Here is a 17,356-nt window from a genome sequence, read left to right as displayed (position 1 = left end):
GTCAGAATAAATACATCGCAAAGTGCAGGTAAGACAAGAAAGACGATGCATGTTGGCTTGCTTTATTTCCAATGTTCAACTCATGGAGAGATCCTGTCACAATCAGAAGGGGAGAGTGAAGTCCGCTGCGGTGCTGCTTCAGCGCAACCGATCGCACGGTTGAAAGAAGCGCCTCCCCGGCTGGTCTTGCTCCGGGTCGAGCCAACCCCTGCCGGTGCAGCACCCAGCCACGGTCCTTGGCAGACAGAAGCACTTGAGCTTCCTGTGAGATCCCGGAAAATGTGTCAAGGCTGCATTGGGATGGGAAACTATTCCCAGTTCCCCAGAGGAGCATTTAGCAGCACGTTCTGGTGGTAGATGGCTAAAAATTAGGCTAAACCCTCCCCCATTAAAGGAATACAAAATTAAAAGCAGTGCCTTTCGAAGGACCCCGCAGGAGATGACGGGGACCAAAAGGCACTCCAGTATGTCAGAATGAATGAATCCTGTGCAGTCACCGTCCAGAGAGAGAAATATGGATTTAAAAAACTTCCAAAGACGAGGAGGCCGCCTGAAAATGAACAATTCTCTTCCCAGGACGAGAGATGGCGGTGCTGTAAAGGAGGAGAAAATGGTTATTCTCGGGTCACACGGTTTCCCCATCTTCCCTTTTCTGACTGACCATACGAGACGAAGAATCTTTACCACGGCTTTGGGATTACTCTGGCTCTGCAACTGTAATAATTTCTTCATTGATAAAAAATTCAACAGTCTCTTCCTCCCAGTCATCTACATTACTGTCCAGCTCGTCTGTGTCTACTCCTAGAGAGAGAGAGAAAATAGGTCAAAATGAGATGAGTCTGAAGACAGAAATGCTGTTCTGCAACTGGAAAAATACTGCCAGAGCAGGTTTCTTAACACCTTCCAGCTGCCATCTTACACATATGGTATAGTTTGGTCACGGACTCGTTTTTTCATTAACATCCATCTAATCCTGTCCATTAAGAGTTTTGTTGTTTCAGTGAAACAAGTACCTGCCTTTACAGGGATCCCAAAGGCCTGACATAAACAGTTCAATATTAAACAGACCCCCAATTATGCTCTACTAGAACCACCTCTCAAAATATGCTTGCATTTTGGATCGCAGCTCCCACGTCCAGCTGGTCGAATACATCCGGCAGCCACCCAGTTAGAGACTAACCTAAGACAAACAACAGGCGTAAGTCACCAGGCTCCCTGTCTTGCATACCTCCTCGGAGCTCCAAGCGCTCGTTCCTCTGCTCCATGTACAGCTCCTGGGCCATCTTGCGGTATTTCTTGAACTCCTCCATCATTGTTCGCCTTCTGTCAACCAGTTCCTGTAGAAGATTCATTTAAGCTATCCATCAAAATGCATCTAGTCAACAGTTGTGTTCCCAAATACCTTCATTTTGAAGTACTTCCATGGAAAAAGTCGCAATATTTACTCCTGCCTAAGATTTTCTCCCACTGTAAGAACGCTCGGCAGTTTCAGAAATACATTGCCTAACGGACGGACCGTCTGGTGGGACTGAGGCTGACGGGGGCTAAAGGCAGCAGCAGCAGTTGACAGAGCACAGCATCGCCCCAAGCCTCTTTCGTTCATATTCCCAGAGCAATTTACCTTGGAGGCTTTAGATTGGCTGAGGCGATCTTTCTGTTCAAATATTTTGGAGTATCTCTTCAGATCTTTCTTGATTTGCTGTAACAAGGAAAAACAGACAGATGCTTTAGACGTCAGGAGGGAGGGAGGGTGTGTGTGTTTAGAGAGACCATTCACTCTTCAGCCAAGGAAAGCTTATGCAGTGCTGAAACTGCTACCAGCTGCCCTGCTGGTTATTGGGGATCCCAGGAATTTAACACAAGGTCTTCTGCAGGCCAAGCAATGCCCTGTCCCTTCCCTCGAAACGCCATCTTCTATTCTGAGGAGTGCTTCAACTTCCTTTCTGCAACAGCATTCTTGAAATCCTCCAGTGGCTCCCTCAGACAGATTTCTACACTGAACCCCACAGGGCAGATCACCTTTATTTGATCCTGGGTGAGCAGAGTTGGCGGCCTGGGTCTCCACAGCAACTGGCAGAACCGGTCTTTGTTATTCTTCTGGAGGAGGCGACCCTGGAAAGTCCACAGCCAGTAGGCATTGTCCACCTAGGGGGGCATTTCGGTCAGGCTACAGCACCGTGACAAAGCGTTCTGCAGCAGCTGGAATTCAGCACCCCAGCGCTTACAGAGAGAAGCCTCATCAGCCTGGCTGGCATGCAACGTTTGGAGTGTGACGTTCTATCTAGAGAGAATCGGCCAGGGTTTCTCCGCCAGGGTTCCCTGGCACCCTCGGGTTCCGCAAGAGGTCACTAGGGGTTCCCTGGGAGATCACAATTCATTTTAAAAAATATTTCAAATTCGGGCAACTTCACATTAAAGAGGTAAGCTTCATTCTTTGTTTTTCTTTTAAAAATACCGTGAAAGCGTATCTACAGGCCTACCCATGAAGCGAATTATGATAATTTTGGAACTTCTGGCCTGTATTTGAGCCTGAACGGGAAGGGGCTCCCCATGGCCTGAAAAGTATTTCAAGGGTTCCTCCAGGGTCAAAAGGTTGAGAAAGGCTGGAATAGGCAAACCGGGAATCAGAGAGAGAAATAGTCATGCCTGAAGTCTTTAATTTACTGGAAGGGAGAAGTTAGTAATGATGGGATCCACGCAGGAAATCTAAAGCAAGCACAACAAAGCCTGTAAAAGTGAAGAAGGATCAGGAGAAATGGTCAAGCCACCTTGTGACTCCACCAAGACACGGATGTCACCACGTAGCGGCCGGTGGGATCCCATTCCACGTCTGAGGCTGTGTAGTGCTCAGCAATGTTCATCATGGTGCAGTCAGAGGTATCCACAAACGCTAAGGCACCATTCATGCTGTGCGGAGAAAGAGGGGAGAGGCAGATATCACACCAGCCTCCTTCATCAGAGTCTCCTAGCATTCCCTGCCGTTGCAGCCATCTGCCTAAAATTGGGCTCAAGTGACAAACCATGCAAGTTTCATCGGGGAACCTGCCCAGAAATCCAGGGGTCGGGATGCGCTTACTTCTACGTGAAGGAAGCTTCAAAGGGGCCAGATTTTCATTTTTTTCATGAAAAGAAACTCAGTACGTGCATTTTGGGCTTGCTTCTAATCATCAGAAGCAAGCTACATCGACGATTATAGAGGTGGATACCACTTTTTTAATGCTTGCAACCAAGATAATCTCTTAAATCTTCCCAAAAATTAGTGCTCACCTTCTGAGACCAGCCAATACCACAAACTGTCCCTGAGGGCTCCAGAATATCGTGTTTGCCTGCTGCTTGTCAAAGATTTCTGAGGTAAAAATTAAAAACATGGAACTGATTTGACTTTCAAAAAGTTAAACATGCTAGAGTAAAAAGGCTCAGGTCATTTCCAATCCCCTGCTGATGCTGCTTCCTGAATTTTAAAACCCAAGGATTAAGTAGGCTATCTCAAAATGACATTGAAGCACAGCAGCCCAATTTGTCCTGCTTGTCACCACCCATCAGGCATTCCTCAGTTTTAGTCATATGCTCAAACTATTTAGCAGATTCAGAGGTTTAATTTATGCAGACAGGTTCAATACTGTGCAGAAAATCCACTGGCATGTAGTTTTCAACAGGGCACCTCCAAACCCTACTTCACAGAATGTTCAATTTTCAATTGTACAAGATACTTATAAATTATGCCACTATTCCCCCACATGGGGCCCAAGGTAATTTACAATGCAAGTAATAACAAGGTACGCCACCTCTGGAATTCAGCTGGGGGTGGGGATGGTGCAGGATCATGTGGAGAATGCTTTCTTTTAGACATCCTGTTTCCGTGACATTTAGATTTTTACAGTAATAACTAACTTTAGATAGCTGGAAGCAGAATGCCAGTGAATAAGGAACAAAATGTGAAGTAACACACTCTGAAGAGTGAGTCCAGCTGCATTTTGCCTTGGCTGAAGATCACAACCTACTTAAAAGCAGCACCACACCAAGCATGCGTTGAATCCACTTACTAATGAGCTCTATTTTCCCGTTGTTCTTCACATGATAGAAGGAACAGGATATTCTGGGCGATTCTCCATGCAACACAGCAAACTTGCTTCCATTGGGCTCCCAAGCAAATGCTATGATGCTTTCTGCAAGGCAGGAAGATCTTATCAGTTGGTTACAGTGGAGTCCAAAGCTACAGGATGCAGGATCTCTTCTGAAAAAAGCCAGCTGGGTCTGAGCAGCAGCTATGCAGCAGTTGCCACGCAACTCAGAATGAGATCGAGCATAGAAGGAATTTTAACAATCCAAAACACTTTACTATCCAAAGCGACAAAGACCTCAGACCCGCCAGGACCAGTGGAAAATAGCAAACACGGCTGTCCCCGGTTTAGGCATAAGCCACGTGCGCTGCTAAGGACTGATAAGCTGCTGTAGAAGTAAGGCGTGTTGTATCTTGAATATGCTTTACTTCTGCTACATCTAATATACTATAAAGATAATCTCCTGCCAAATGGTACACATAGTAATAAACTTGTTGGGGGAGAGCAAATGCGATTGTTTGGAGAAGCCTTGCATCATCAGACTGAGAAAGAGGAAATGTGCCCTTTTACCTTTCATTTCCACCACATCAACTGGAACCTGCTTCTCTCTCATGCGGAAGATTTCAAAATTGGTCACTACACCCTGGGATGGAGGGAGGAAGGGAGGAAGGCATGATATTGATCCAAAGCAGGACTTCAGCAAGAATTTTATCCTGCCTAATAACATGCATCACAAACTGTTTGTGTAAAAGGGCGTAATAGGTAGGTAAATAAAGCGCTCTTACGAAGACAGGGCTGAATTACGAATTATACTCTAAACAGGGATATCATCAGACAGAAGACACCATTAAGAAGTGACATCTCCAGCTTATGCTGACTGAGACTTGAAAATCACAGAAGAGGGTTACTTAATACCAAAGAGTAAGAATTAAGAGAAGACTGCGCATCAACCTGTGTGGGCCAGACATTACGGCTTCATTTTACTACAGCCATATTCTTCTTATTATAATCGTGAATCTGAGCCTATTTAGGAAGCGTCAGAACAAAAACACAGATTTTTTCCCACATGCCCCCTGCTTTGCTTCAGTGCTTTGCATGAAACGTTTCTGTATGTTAAAAAAAGAATTTGCAATGCGTTTCGCCCATCTCTACCCATTTTTTAAGAAGAACTGCAACGTTTGAACATCTAAGGCAGGCAGCAAACAGTCATCAGTAAAGGAAGAGATAGAAAACATGCAGTATAGATGTACGTCAGGCTATCAAATGCAGTATCACAAACTTGCAAGTCCAAAGCAAGCTTAATATAATTCCCACGCCAACATGACACTGTGAGTTGCAGCTGAGGACGTCAAGGAACAGTTGCTGTCATGAATGACCTTGCATCACTTGAAATGGGATGGACAGAAAAGTTGTAATAAATAAGGGGGCCCCGGCACACCTCAACAGGGAGCCAAGTTTCCAGCGTGTCCATTTTCATAAAATCAGAGACTCTCAAACTGGCCGGTGTGACGAGTGTGCTTACCTGTGTGCCCTTAGGGGTCCTGTCTACTTTCACACAGAGATAATCCCCATTCTTCTGCCAATGCAGCTTGCAGTCCACCACGTTGAACAGATTGCGTACTCGGATCTCCTGCCTGGAGGGCAGCTGCATCAGCGTCACCCTTGCTGGGATATCTTTGTCTTCAGGAACCCAGAAGGCAATTATGTTACCTCCTGGGGACCAGGAGAAGTCTCTGAGGGTTGGTAAGAAAGAAACGTCTCAAAGTTCAGTAGCACTTGAGCAGACTTATCACGAAACACCCACCCGCACAGTGAAATCTATTTCTCGGGGTTTGGAAGAAGGGAGGAAGCGAGCCATGCTCAGGAGTGGTACTGATTTCTTCACAGTCACCGCTCATAAAAGCAGCATCAAGCAGATCAAAAGGAGAGTACTCACTTGATCCCTGTGATTTTTAAACTTTTCTTATCCAACAGGCCCATTGACTAGAACAACAACAAAAAAGATAACAACATAACAATCCTGCAAATCGTACCTGGATGACATTTAGTATATAGACATTTTCCCATTAGAAAGGGGTACTCTCAAGTAGGGGTCCCAAAAAGCATTAATGTACTTTTACATCCTGAACATGGATGGATGGATGGAGACAGATAGATAGATGGAGGAGGAGTATGAGAAGCTGGAGAAGTCCCAGGGCCTGAAGGAGGAACTAGAGGGGATGTGGAAAGTGAAGGCCAACGTGGCCCCAGTGGTGGTAGGGGCACTCGGGGCTGTGACGCCTAAGCTGGGAGAGGGGCTCCCACAGGTCAGGTCCCAGGAGCAACCTCAGAGCTCCCTGTCCAGAAGAGTGCAGTGCCAGGAACAGCTGAGGTCCTGCGCAGAACCCTCCAACTCCCAGGCCTCTGGTGGAGGACCCCAGGTTGTTGAGGAAGACACACACCACCCATAGGGGTGCGAAGGGAATTTTATATCCATCCATCCATGATCAGGTGAAAGGGCCACAGAAGGGAAGGCAGAGGGAGGGGGAAGAGCTAAGCACTGATGCACACTGCTTCTCTTTTTGTTCATGCTTCTCAACGAATAACATTTGGGCTAGGACATTCACAGACTTACAGGCGTTTCATAGATGCTAAGGGTATCGGATGTCATCCGGGCAAAGAATTTGCCATCATGACTCCACCTGAGCAAGAAGAATTTCGAAGACTTAGGGGGTCATATTTCCCAGCAGCCAAAGTGTAGCACCAGTCATTTTTAGTCATTGACCAACATACTTAAAAATGGGCCAGTGGGCAGAACTCTCACAGTGGAACCCTCGCTTCTTCTGTCCAGTTAGGATATCCCAAATAATGATGGCTTGAGGATCATCCTGGGTGTCCATCTGGGGGCTGAAAGTTACCAGGTACCTTCACAAAAACAAGATGGATTGCAGGAATATAAAAGCTGTGATCCATTTAATATCGACTTTAGTAAGCAAGGTTCACCTTTCTTGGCCTTCAATACGCCTCGCACAAGGAAAAGATATACGTCAAAGCTTCATGATTAGGCAGCTTATAATTCTGCAGGTGCAGCTCATGGCACAGCCAAGGCTAACACTCATTCTGTGGTCCAAAGGCAGGCTTGATACTTTACCAGATACAATCCATAATTTTTTTTTTAAAGCTTAGTTATGAAGTCTGCTTAAGGTTACTTCAAACAGCCGGCAGTCAGCACCGAAGAAAAGCTTTTCATTCAGAAAACACAACGCTCAGGAGGGTTAACAAAACACTAGCCCGCTTCATCGTTATTTACAACCCTTTCAGGAAGCTGTCCAAAAACTCAGCAGCTGAAAATGGGCAATATAGAAAAATGGGCAACAGAGGATACAGAAGCGAGCAAGTCTTGCAGCCTTGACAGTATTGTCTTCTTTTCTGCCTTCCCCTTCCCAGTGGCAACTCAAACAAGTCGCCTGAGAGCCAAAATGCTCCATGAAGAACAATGCACGACAGGCACTCCCAACCGCTTTAATCCCTTTGCAAACAAAACTGATTTGCACGTCAGTTAAGCATCTACAGGCTGTGCAGAGCACATCGGAGTAATTCCAAACAAATCACAGTATAGACGTCTCTGTGACCAGCACATCTTCACCTCAGTGTTACCATAACCCTAGCTAAATAATCATGGCAAGAGGCCCCAGGTGTTTTGAGGAACAACTGCATGAGAGGAGAGAACCAGGAGACAGCTGCTGGGCTGGAAACATAAAGAGATTCTTTAGAGCAGGGTTCCTCAAGCTTGGCAACTCTAAGCTGTGTGGACTTCAACTCCCAGAATTCCCCAAAGCTGGCTGGGGAATTCTGGGAGTTGAAGTCCACACAGCTTAGAGTTGCCAAGCTTGAGGAACCCTGCTTTAGAGCAAGCCGGTGTCAGTTATGATAGAAGAAGCTAAGTGGAAAAACGCACAAGAAAAACGGGACGACTGCCGCGAGCAGGTAAAATCAACACCACGGTCTCCGTATTAATACTGGGAGGCTCTTTGTCTGTCAAAAAAGGCCAAGCTCAGCCTGTCCCCCAGGAGCTTAGCTTACGCCTCTTCTAAACAATGTGTTTAAAAAAACAAACAAAACCAAGGTTTTCTATAGTAGGTTAGCCTTGCTGACTCTTTAACCCTTTTGGTTTAATGTCGTTTATTTGTATTTACACGAGTCACTTCATCGGAGTGGTACCCAAACACCTCTGCCAAGCAGGACATTTTAAAGGAACCAAGCATTACATGCGCGCATTTCGCCATCTAGCAACGCATATGCCAGCAAGCAAGGGTGCTAAGTCTTCTGAAGTGCTGACAGCCGGCTAATTTTCAGGAATACCTTTCACAAGGTGAGAAGTCAATGAGCTGCACCCCCTGGTGGCTGAACCTCTGAATCTGTTTGAATTTCTCTCCACCCCACAGAGCAATGCCCCTCTGATGGAACGTAGCCAGATAGGTACCCTTTGGAGACCAGCGCACATAGGTTTCCGTCCATCGCTGCAGAGGGAGAAACGGACATTAACTGGGTCATGCTGCATTTGAATGCCAAAGTATATAAACATTTTACTTCCAAAACTTTGCAAGGAATTCAAAAATTCTATTTTAACTGGAAGGGAACCAAACTGGAGCCAATCATGCACTGGAACTTCCCTCATCACAGTTAGCATGTTCATTCTGTAGACAATCTGCTAAATTAGTAGAAAAAGAGGGTATCAAATTCAAAACAAACACGATCAGCCAAACATGATCTGTTTTATTTTGGCCCAGCAGAAAGTTCCTTAGATCTTGCGAATGAGGAAGATCTACCGTCAGCCAATCTTTGCACTTTGTTTACAGCACAGTTGTTCACTCTGGAAATGTGAACCTCACGATCACATAGTGATGAAACACATTCTCACTGGCAGCACACACTTATAATCGATGACATTTATTGCTCACTTTAACAGCTATTACGTTCCTGGAATTTTTCTGTGCATCAGCTAATTAAGTCATTTAATTTCATTACAGGCTTGGTACTCTTTCTTGCAGCCACTAGCAGACAAACTGTGATCAGGGAAGCCTGCCAAAGACACTCACGGCTCTCTCCTCAATTGTGACAGGATCCTTAACGTCATTCCAGTATATAGAAGTTCGATCTCCAGATTCAAAAATCACACTGTACTGATCTCTACAATCTGGGTCCTCCAACCAGTAGCGCAAATTCCCCTAGAAAATAATCAGAAGGGAAAAACGTGAAGAAAGAGCCTGCACAAGAAACAGAGAATGAAGATTCCATTGTAAAGGGAAAAAAATATCCCGCCAGACAGAAAACCATGTCCCCATGACGCACACAACTTTTGTTATAGCAAGCCAAGCGTAATCTTTATTTATTTTCTACCCCTTTATTGTTTTTATAAATAACGAAGGCGGGATAATCTTGCCACGAAGCACAGTGAATTTAAATTGTGGTGCTGATGTTTTTATTTGGAGGCCAACAATTCAGACAAAACCCAACAAATTCTACAAGACGCCAGCAAACTGCATCTACATGTGTCTTCTGACGCCTTACAGCTTTTTTGCGTTTTCAGAAGTTTCAGTGCGGCGCACGCGAGTTATTCAGTCCGCATCTCTTGCTGCAAATTCACCGTTTGAAAAATGAGACACGCGTAACAGGAACCATCATCAACCTATCTCTTGACGAGAGCACTCATAGGTCAGAGAACCGTGTGATCTTGATTGGGGCAAGCTTTTTGTCTCTTGACCAGCTAGGAACATCAAGTCTTGGGGACTTCTGGAATGATCTCTACATTCCATTCAGACCTCTGAATACTTACCAGATCTTTAAATGGCTGTTTCTCTGGAATTTCCCACTCATCGCTGATTGTCATGTATCTGAAAGTGCAATAAAATTAGTCACATACACTTGCACGTAGTTTCAGGGGAGCAGTGGGCATAAAACTCTACTCACTTGTCGAAGTCAGTGAAAAGGTTGACCCTGAAAGTATGCTGTTTGTCCAGCTTGTAACCATCTGCATTTTTTACAGCGTCCAGAGCATGAGTGGGAGACAGGTACTCCAAGAAGATATACCTGGAGCAAAACACAACCAGCTCTTTTATTTCCCGCATGTATATTCCACCTTCCATTCAGAAGTGCGACAGCGCATACACGTTCTCTTATTTTTCCCCACAACCACCACCTTGTGAGGTAACTGGGCTGAGAGAGCACAGTCCAAAATTACTCAGTGAGCTTCCATGGCTGAGGTAGACCCGAACCTGGGTTTCGTCAGTTCTAATCCACTTTCAAGTGCTGCACCACGTTAGTTCTTAGTTCTAATTTGTTGTGTACTGACCACTCCATCTGGGGTCCTTTCCCACCTCAAAAGTGAGGTGGGAAATGATGGACGTAAGCGTTCTGGATCCGGTCCAACCTCAACACAACACCAGCCATGTTGACTTAATATAGCACCAATATCTGCTTCCCATCCAAGTGTCTGCACATAAATACAGCCAAGGACATGCTGTGGGTGCAGTGAGTGAGTGAAGCTGTGGTTCTGCTTGGCAGGGCACCTTCCTTTACAACTGGCACAAGCCATTTCAAGGGGAGGAAGAAGCTGCATTTTCCATTCACGTTTTAAGTGAGGACAATGGAACAACAAAGAACCGGAGCAAAGATTCAGACTGTTTGCTCCCTTACAAAAAGCCTAGATGAGAAGAGAAAATGGATGGGATGGAAGGTGGATGAGGGATCTATTTCAACATGCTGGAATCAGGAACAGAAATTTTAACAAGAACACCAAAATATTACACCTGGGAAGCAGGAAAGAGCAAACTACTTTACTGCATTAACCATCTAATCCTAACATCTATCGTTGTGTGCATTTCTGCCAAGGAATGTGCTTTGCATTTTTTTATTATTAACTTTTTAATATATTTTATATAATAACTTCTTTACTAAACTGGCCACGTGAAATTTCAACCCTGCTCCCCGAGAGAAAACCATGGAGCTCTCATTCTTTGACCTTGTCAGGAGACTGGGTCCATCACGAGAGAAGCGCCAACGAGCACACCAAGCAACCAGCTTTTTTTCTTTCTGGTTTTTAACATGCCTTGCGTGCCACCCAGCGCACTTTCCTCCCCACCAATCTTTTGCACAGAAAAAGCTGCCTGAGAGATTCCTTGGCTACTGCCGGATGGGGCAGCGCTTAAGCCAGGTGCCTTTGAAGTGGGAGAACGTGGTGGTTCAGTATGGACACGTGTGTTGGAGATACACACGTGCACCAGCAGCCCGACTACTCTGGCTCGCTGCATGGGCTGGAAGGGTCTGCTTCCTTGATAGAGGAGCTTGGCTGCAGACTATGCTACCAAAAAAGACATGAAAAATGTGTAGACCACCACATAAGCACTCACCCTTTAGTCTGGCCATCAGCTTCTGCGTAAAATTCATTGGTAATCTTCCCAAACTTTGAGAAAATCTTATGAATAACATTCTTCAGTTTCTCAAGACGGTCTGGTCCAACCTGGGGGACATTATCCACCACAATCACAGAATCAATCCCATCTGCTTCCTGAGGAAGCTCTTGTAGAATATCTCCAAGTAATTCTGTGGACAGGAAAATAGAGACCAATAAGAACGGCCTTGTGAAGGAGAGAGGCTGCCAAGGCTGTCTCTGCATTTACAAGATAAAGCCAATCGTCTACATTAGGTTTGTTAAGCCACCTGAAAGCAAGCAACAAGAAGTGATGCAAAGCCCATGTGGAATCAGCCTTCTGCAGGTTTCCACAAGATAAATACTGAGCATACTAGATAATTTCATACATGCTTCCCTGAACAAAATTACCGAGATTACTGTGTAACTAGCCCAGCTTCATGTTTTCTGCACAGGAAGGCTTCTTTAGAGGTCCTGTATCATTTGACTCTTATCTACAGGCCAGTGATAATTACTCCGAGGTGAACCACATTGTGTCTTGACCGTCTTTTCTTCAGTCTGTTTCAATGCTTTAAAGCCAGGCCTTGCAGCCACCACAGCACCGAGCAGTTTTTCCCTCTGCCATTTGCATTACTTTCCATGTTCTAAATCTGAAAAACCTCAAAACTGCCAAACGGTCATCGAGTTGTTACCTATGTTGAATGCTTTGGATGCTACAGCATCAGTATGATGAATCAGAAAACCATGTTCAAATATTTTAGTCATACAAGTTCTCTTCGCTTTTAAAAATGCATTTTAACCTACTTACGTGCCACAGCATATTGTCACACGTATATTTCACCCCCTCGCTTAAAATCAGCTGTGCCTTCACAGTACTGGCCTCTTGGCTCATAACACCTTACTGTATAAAGCGTCAACAAATGTGGGCACTGAATGTCCTTTCTAACAAGAAGCAAGAATTGGACGAAGCATAGTGCCTTCTAGGGCATCTTGCCTGATTGCTTGCATGGGTCCTCCCATCAGTTTGGCACTTAACTCGTGACAGTCAGAAACAGAAGCTTCTGCTTTTCTGAGTAATCTTGGCTGATTGACTGTGATCTCTTTGTTCTCCTCTGTGGCTAAAATAGCTCGTTACAAAAGCATCAGATTCTAATCTGGGATGCCTGGAGCCAAGACTCATCCCAATCCCAGCAGCGTCTCTAGGTCTGCGTCCCGCAGTGGTACAAAGTACCACCCTGACAGCTACTGAAAGGGCTCCCCTTTACATCAAACAGGACCCACATTTGCTAAATTGAGCCCAGGAAACACAACAGATCTGAATATACCGCAGCTCTGGATCAACAACAGCACTGGATCTCCTTTAACTCAAACTACAGGCTAGGTTACTGCCACAACCTTCGCAACAAGTGATTTTAAACAATTATTCTAAAACAAACAAAAAACAAACAAAGGGATTTGTTTCTGAATAAACTTAAGACAGTACTGCAACTTTTTTTTAAAAAATGGAGACCTATTTATAGTTCTCAAGGTTACCCAACCACTGGCACAGCTTGTTGGAAGGATTCACACTTTTCCTGATTCGCTGACAAGGAAAACAAGGCTGCTTGAAACTGACAATGGCTTTTGGACCACATTTTCTCAATATTACAGATGGTACCAATATAGTCACACGCAAACAGCTGCTTTCCGACTTCCTCAGCTGTGCTGCCCCATCGAGTGTTAACTTCCTCAGGGGCAGGGATGTCCTATGCCAGACATGCAATCCACGCTGATGCCAACAGGTGAAAGTGAGCGATGTGATGCCAACTGAATGCTCCCTGCCTTCCACAGCACGAAGCTTGCTTTCCTCTGCTTGATGCCACCAAACGACCAAGATGCGGGTTTTTAAGCAGCTGTTTGCTTTGGGGCTCCTGGAGAGTAAGGATCACCTCCAGGGAAGCAGGTGAGGACCTGGGATGCTATCCAACCCCAAACCAGCCACCACTCCCAGACCTTCCCTGCCAGGTTCCCAGGAACACCCAAGGTGATGGGAAGACACTACCCCGCCATCCAGCTGGGAATCCTGGGGCCTGCAGTCCCACCCACAGGGACAGACCCCTGACTGGGAAGCGAGATGCAAGGGTTCCTGAACCTTTTCCTCCCTGCTCCCCTGGCACCTCCCCAGGCAGATCCACAACTGACACAACTGGGCACTCGGACCAGGAGATGCAGCTGGGGCGGGGAGGCGGCTGGCCTCCAGGGCAGCTGCAGCGACCAGAGGAACATCTGGAGGGCAGGAAAGGCGAAGCTGCTCTCCTCTCCTCCCCTCCCCTTGCCCTCTTCCTCGCGTGCGCCGTTTTCCTCCTCCGCCCTCGCGCACCTTCCTCATCGACGTCGTCCACGAAGTCCTCGGGGTCGCTGAACGAGAGCTCGTCCTCGTCTTCCCCGGGAGGCGGCAGCAGCAGCGGCGGCGGCGGCGGCGGCGGCTCCTGCTCCTGCTCGGGCTGCTTCTGCTGCTCCTCCTGCTCGGATCCTTCCTCGTCCTCCTCCTCGGGCTTTTCCTCCGCGTCCCGCCGCTCCTCATCCGCGGCGGCCACCGGGGACTCTGCTCGGGCGGGCGGCGGCGGCTCCTCGGTCACGGCCGGGGGCGAAGGCGGCGGCTCCTGCGGGGAAGGAAGCGGCGACTCGGGCCGCTCTCCCGCTTCCTCTCCTCCTCCGTCCCCGTCCCCGTCCCCGCCGCCGCCGCCGCCGCCGCCGCCCGTCTCCTCCTCCTCCTCGGCCTCCGCCTCGGCCTCGTCGCCGCCCTTTCCGCCCGGCGCCGGCTCTGGCTCTGGCTCTGGCTCTGGCTCGGCCTCCCGCCCCTCAGGCGAGTCCGCCGGCGGCCGCTCGGCCTCCGCCTCGCCGCCGCCTCCGGACTCCGCTGCTTCGGCGGAAAGGGCGGTGGAGGGGGAGGCCGCGGCCGCCGCCAGGCTCTCCTCGGTCTCCTGCATGGGAAACGGGGGCTGCGCGGCCTTCCCGCTCGCCTCGCACACGCCGCTCCGGGAGGCCTCGGCCGAAAAGGAGGGAGGACGCATGCGCGCACGGCCGGGGGAGGCGCCCCTGTCCGGGCCATGTGCGCGAGAGCGCCGCCGCCCGCTCTCGCGAGAACGGAGGAGACCACCTCCCTTTCCGGCCGGGAAGGAGGGGGAGAAAGCAGAGCCGCCTTGAAATTACACCTCCTTCGGCCTTAGTCAAGGAGAATTAAACCACGTAGGTCGCCATCCCTCTTTCCCGACGTGCATCTCCCGCTGTTGTTTTTTTTGAAACGTCGTTTCCAGTTTATACCAGTTCCCCCCTTTGAATCCATCGCGGGGAGGGAGCCCAAGATGGCGGCCGATTTTGAAACCTCCCTGAGGTGCGGTTTGCATCCACCATCCGAAGGCAGATGAAGGGATGATCGCGGAAGGGGTAAATCGTCGGCTTACGCGCATAGTATTAAACATAGTGGGAAATCCTTTATTTAGGAAGGAAGCTGATAAAGGATAAAGCAATACGGTCACACTGAAAAAGGAAGGAGCGTAGTAGAGCGATTACTGCCACCTTTTCAAGTGGTCACAATGGTATCGTCGAGGAAGTCGACTTTTCGGCGGCGTGGGCCATACTAAGTGTATCGTAGGGGAGCTTTCAGCTAGTCATTGGGGCCTATCCTGGAACCCCTCGGACAAGCAGTGTCTGGGATGTGCATTACCTGTTATAAATTGAATAGGACATGGAATCATATGTGGTGAGCTGCATTTTTCTCGAAGCTCCCCCTTTTAAAATTCGTTCGGAATGGTATGGCCCGGCGAGAGCCGCCACATCAGCTGTCTATTGCTCACGTGATCTTTCTTTTAAAGAGACAGAACGGCAAAGCGGACGCTGAGCAATTGGGTCCTACGGAGCAGGGGGATATCCACCTGGTTCCGACGGCAGCCGTCCCCACCGAACTTTTAAAACGCTTTGAATACTGATCGAGGGCTGCGAAGTGTTTATATACTTCCTTCTTTTCTGAATTAAGCGGCACTTCGTTTTGCGAAGATACACTTAGGAAACCTTGAAGGTCCCAGGCTAGGTTGCCCCTAATATAGTGGATGTAAACTTCCACAATTTCCAGTATGACATTTTGGCTGGGAATTAGGGCAGTCGGAGTCCAAACCATCTGGAAGTCACCCGGCTGGAGATGGCTAACATTAGTCTTTAAAAGGGACCGTTTTATCTTGCAAGGTTGCGCCTAATAAATTTTGTTGTTTAGTCGTTCAGTTGCTTCCGACTCCTCGTGACTTCGTGGACCAGCCCACACCAGAGCTTCCTGTCGGTCGTCAACACCCCCAGCTCCCCCAGGGATGAGTCCGTCACCTCTAGAATATCATCCATCCACCTTGCCCTTGGTCGGCCCCTCTTCCTTTTGCCTTCCACTCTCCCTAGCATCAGCATCTTCTCCAGGGTGTCCTGACTTCTCATGATGTGGCCAAAGTATTTCAGTTTGGCCTTTAATATCATTCCCTCCAGTGAGCAGTCTGGCTTTATTTCCTGGAGGATGGACTGGTTGGATCTTCTTGCAGTCCAAGGCACTCTCAGAATTTTCTCCAACACCACAGTTCAAAAGCATCTGTCTTCCTTCTGTCAGCCTTCCTTATGGTCCAGCTCTCGCAGCCATATGTTACTACGGGGAACACCATTGCTTTGACTATGCGGACCTTTGTTGTCAGTGTGATGTCTCTGCTCTTCACTATTTGATCGAGATTTGTCATTGCTCTTCTCCCAAGGATTAAGCGTCTTCTGATTTCCTGGCTGCAGTCAGCATCTGCAGTAATCTTTGCACCTAGGAATACAAAGTCTTTCACTGCTTCTACATTTTCTCCCTCTATTTGCCAGTTATCAATCAAGCTGGTTGCCATAATCTTGGTTTTTTTGAGGTTTAGCTGCAAGCCAGCTTTTGCACTTTCTTCTTTCACCTTCATCATAAGGCTCCTCAGTTCCTCTTCACTTTCAGCCATCAAAGTGGTATCATCTGCATATCTGAGTTTGTTAATGTTTCTTCCAGCGATTTGGACTCCAGCCTTGGATTCCTCAAGCCCAGCATGTCGCATGATGTGTTCTGCATACAAGTTGAATAGGTAGGGTGAGAGTATACAGCCCTGCCGTATTCCTTTCCCAATCTTAAACCAGCCTAATAAATATGATTCAGTAATCCAAAAATAAGCAATTGTTTTACAAGTATTTTAATTCAGATTATTTTTTTTCATGAATAGGACACATTGTATTTTTATATTACAGTTGCAGCGATATTCAGATCGACTGGCTCTTTGCTAAACTGATAGGAGAAAGTATATTGAAAAGACTCCAGGAAATCTTTTATTACGACAAACAGCTAAGTAAATCTGCTGTTGGAAAAGCAAGAGCAACCCGCTCTCTCCTTTTCTGGAGAGATAGGCGGTGATAGAAATTTGAAAAACAGACAAATAAATAAATAAATACTAATATAAATGCACCTACAGGGTAGCTTTCAGATGAAGCTTTGGTTACTTGGAATCACCTCCACACCATCCTGTCCTTTTTTAACCTTCCAGAACCGCCAATCTAAAGATTAACGTTTGAATAATACAGGACAACATACGCATCAACAAAAAGTGTTTATTTGCATTACCTACTGGCTTTTGCCCAAATCCTTAAACGGCTGTCAGAAGGAGAAAGCAAGCCTGGTTTTAAAAGCCAAGCAGATTTTGAAAAGCGCAGGGGCGGCTCATAATCCAATACGGGGTCGCATTACCGGTTTCTACAGCTTGGGGGTTGGGTATTGGAATGGCAGCTGTCCAAAAGGGACAATTTCCCCCCCCCCCGCCCCCGCCCCCGTCCCCGTCCCCGCCCCCGCTGGTAGCTGCTTTTCTTA

The 17,356-nt window shown here is 47.2% G+C and overlaps 1 protein-coding gene across 1 annotated transcript; it reads right to left on the bottom strand.

The window, feature by feature from the left end:
• Nucleotides 1–44: 44 nt before the first annotated feature.
• EIF3B (eukaryotic translation initiation factor 3 subunit B) lies at nucleotides 45–14,145 on the bottom strand. Its single transcript, XM_063315191.1, has 19 exons — nucleotides 13,829–14,145; nucleotides 11,450–11,642; nucleotides 10,011–10,130; nucleotides 9,877–9,934; nucleotides 9,140–9,268; nucleotides 8,403–8,560; nucleotides 6,834–6,965; nucleotides 6,676–6,742; nucleotides 5,998–6,044; nucleotides 5,584–5,794; nucleotides 4,632–4,704; nucleotides 4,044–4,166; nucleotides 3,268–3,346; nucleotides 2,769–2,907; nucleotides 2,020–2,145; nucleotides 1,622–1,699; nucleotides 1,229–1,337; nucleotides 685–801; nucleotides 45–593 (listed from the first exon to the last, which is right to left on the bottom strand). Exons 4-18 carry the CDS (start codon nucleotides 9,928–9,930, stop codon nucleotides 698–700), a joined length of 1,629 nt encoding a protein of 542 aa, XP_063171261.1. The 5' UTR covers nucleotides 9,931–9,934; nucleotides 10,011–10,130; nucleotides 11,450–11,642; nucleotides 13,829–14,145; the 3' UTR covers nucleotides 45–593; nucleotides 685–697.
• Between the last annotated feature and the right edge of the window lie 3,211 nt (nucleotides 14,146–17,356).

This window comes from Candoia aspera, chromosome 14, assembly GCF_035149785.1.
Source record: "Candoia aspera isolate rCanAsp1 chromosome 14, rCanAsp1.hap2, whole genome shotgun sequence".
NCBI classification, from domain to species: domain Eukaryota; kingdom Metazoa; phylum Chordata; class Lepidosauria; order Squamata; family Boidae; genus Candoia; species Candoia aspera.
The sequence above is the reverse complement of the archived record's forward strand: the minus strand, read 5'-3'. Positions and strand labels throughout refer to the sequence as shown.

What these genes read in the sequence shown, in the direction of transcription:
- EIF3B (XM_063315191.1), bottom strand. Translation starts at nt 9,930, where the DNA reads ATGACAATCAGCGATGAGTGGGAAATTCCAGAGAAACAGCCATTTAAA. An exon ending in TCACCCAGGATCAAATAAAG is followed by an intron (nt 1,700 to 2,019) that starts GTGATCTGCCCT and finishes TCCTTGTTACAG; the next exon opens with CAAATCAAGAAAGATCTGAA. An exon ending in GCCAATCTAAAGCCTCCAAG is followed by an intron (nt 1,338 to 1,621) that starts GTAAATTGCTCT and finishes AATCTTCTACAG; the next exon opens with GAACTGGTTGACAGAAGGCG.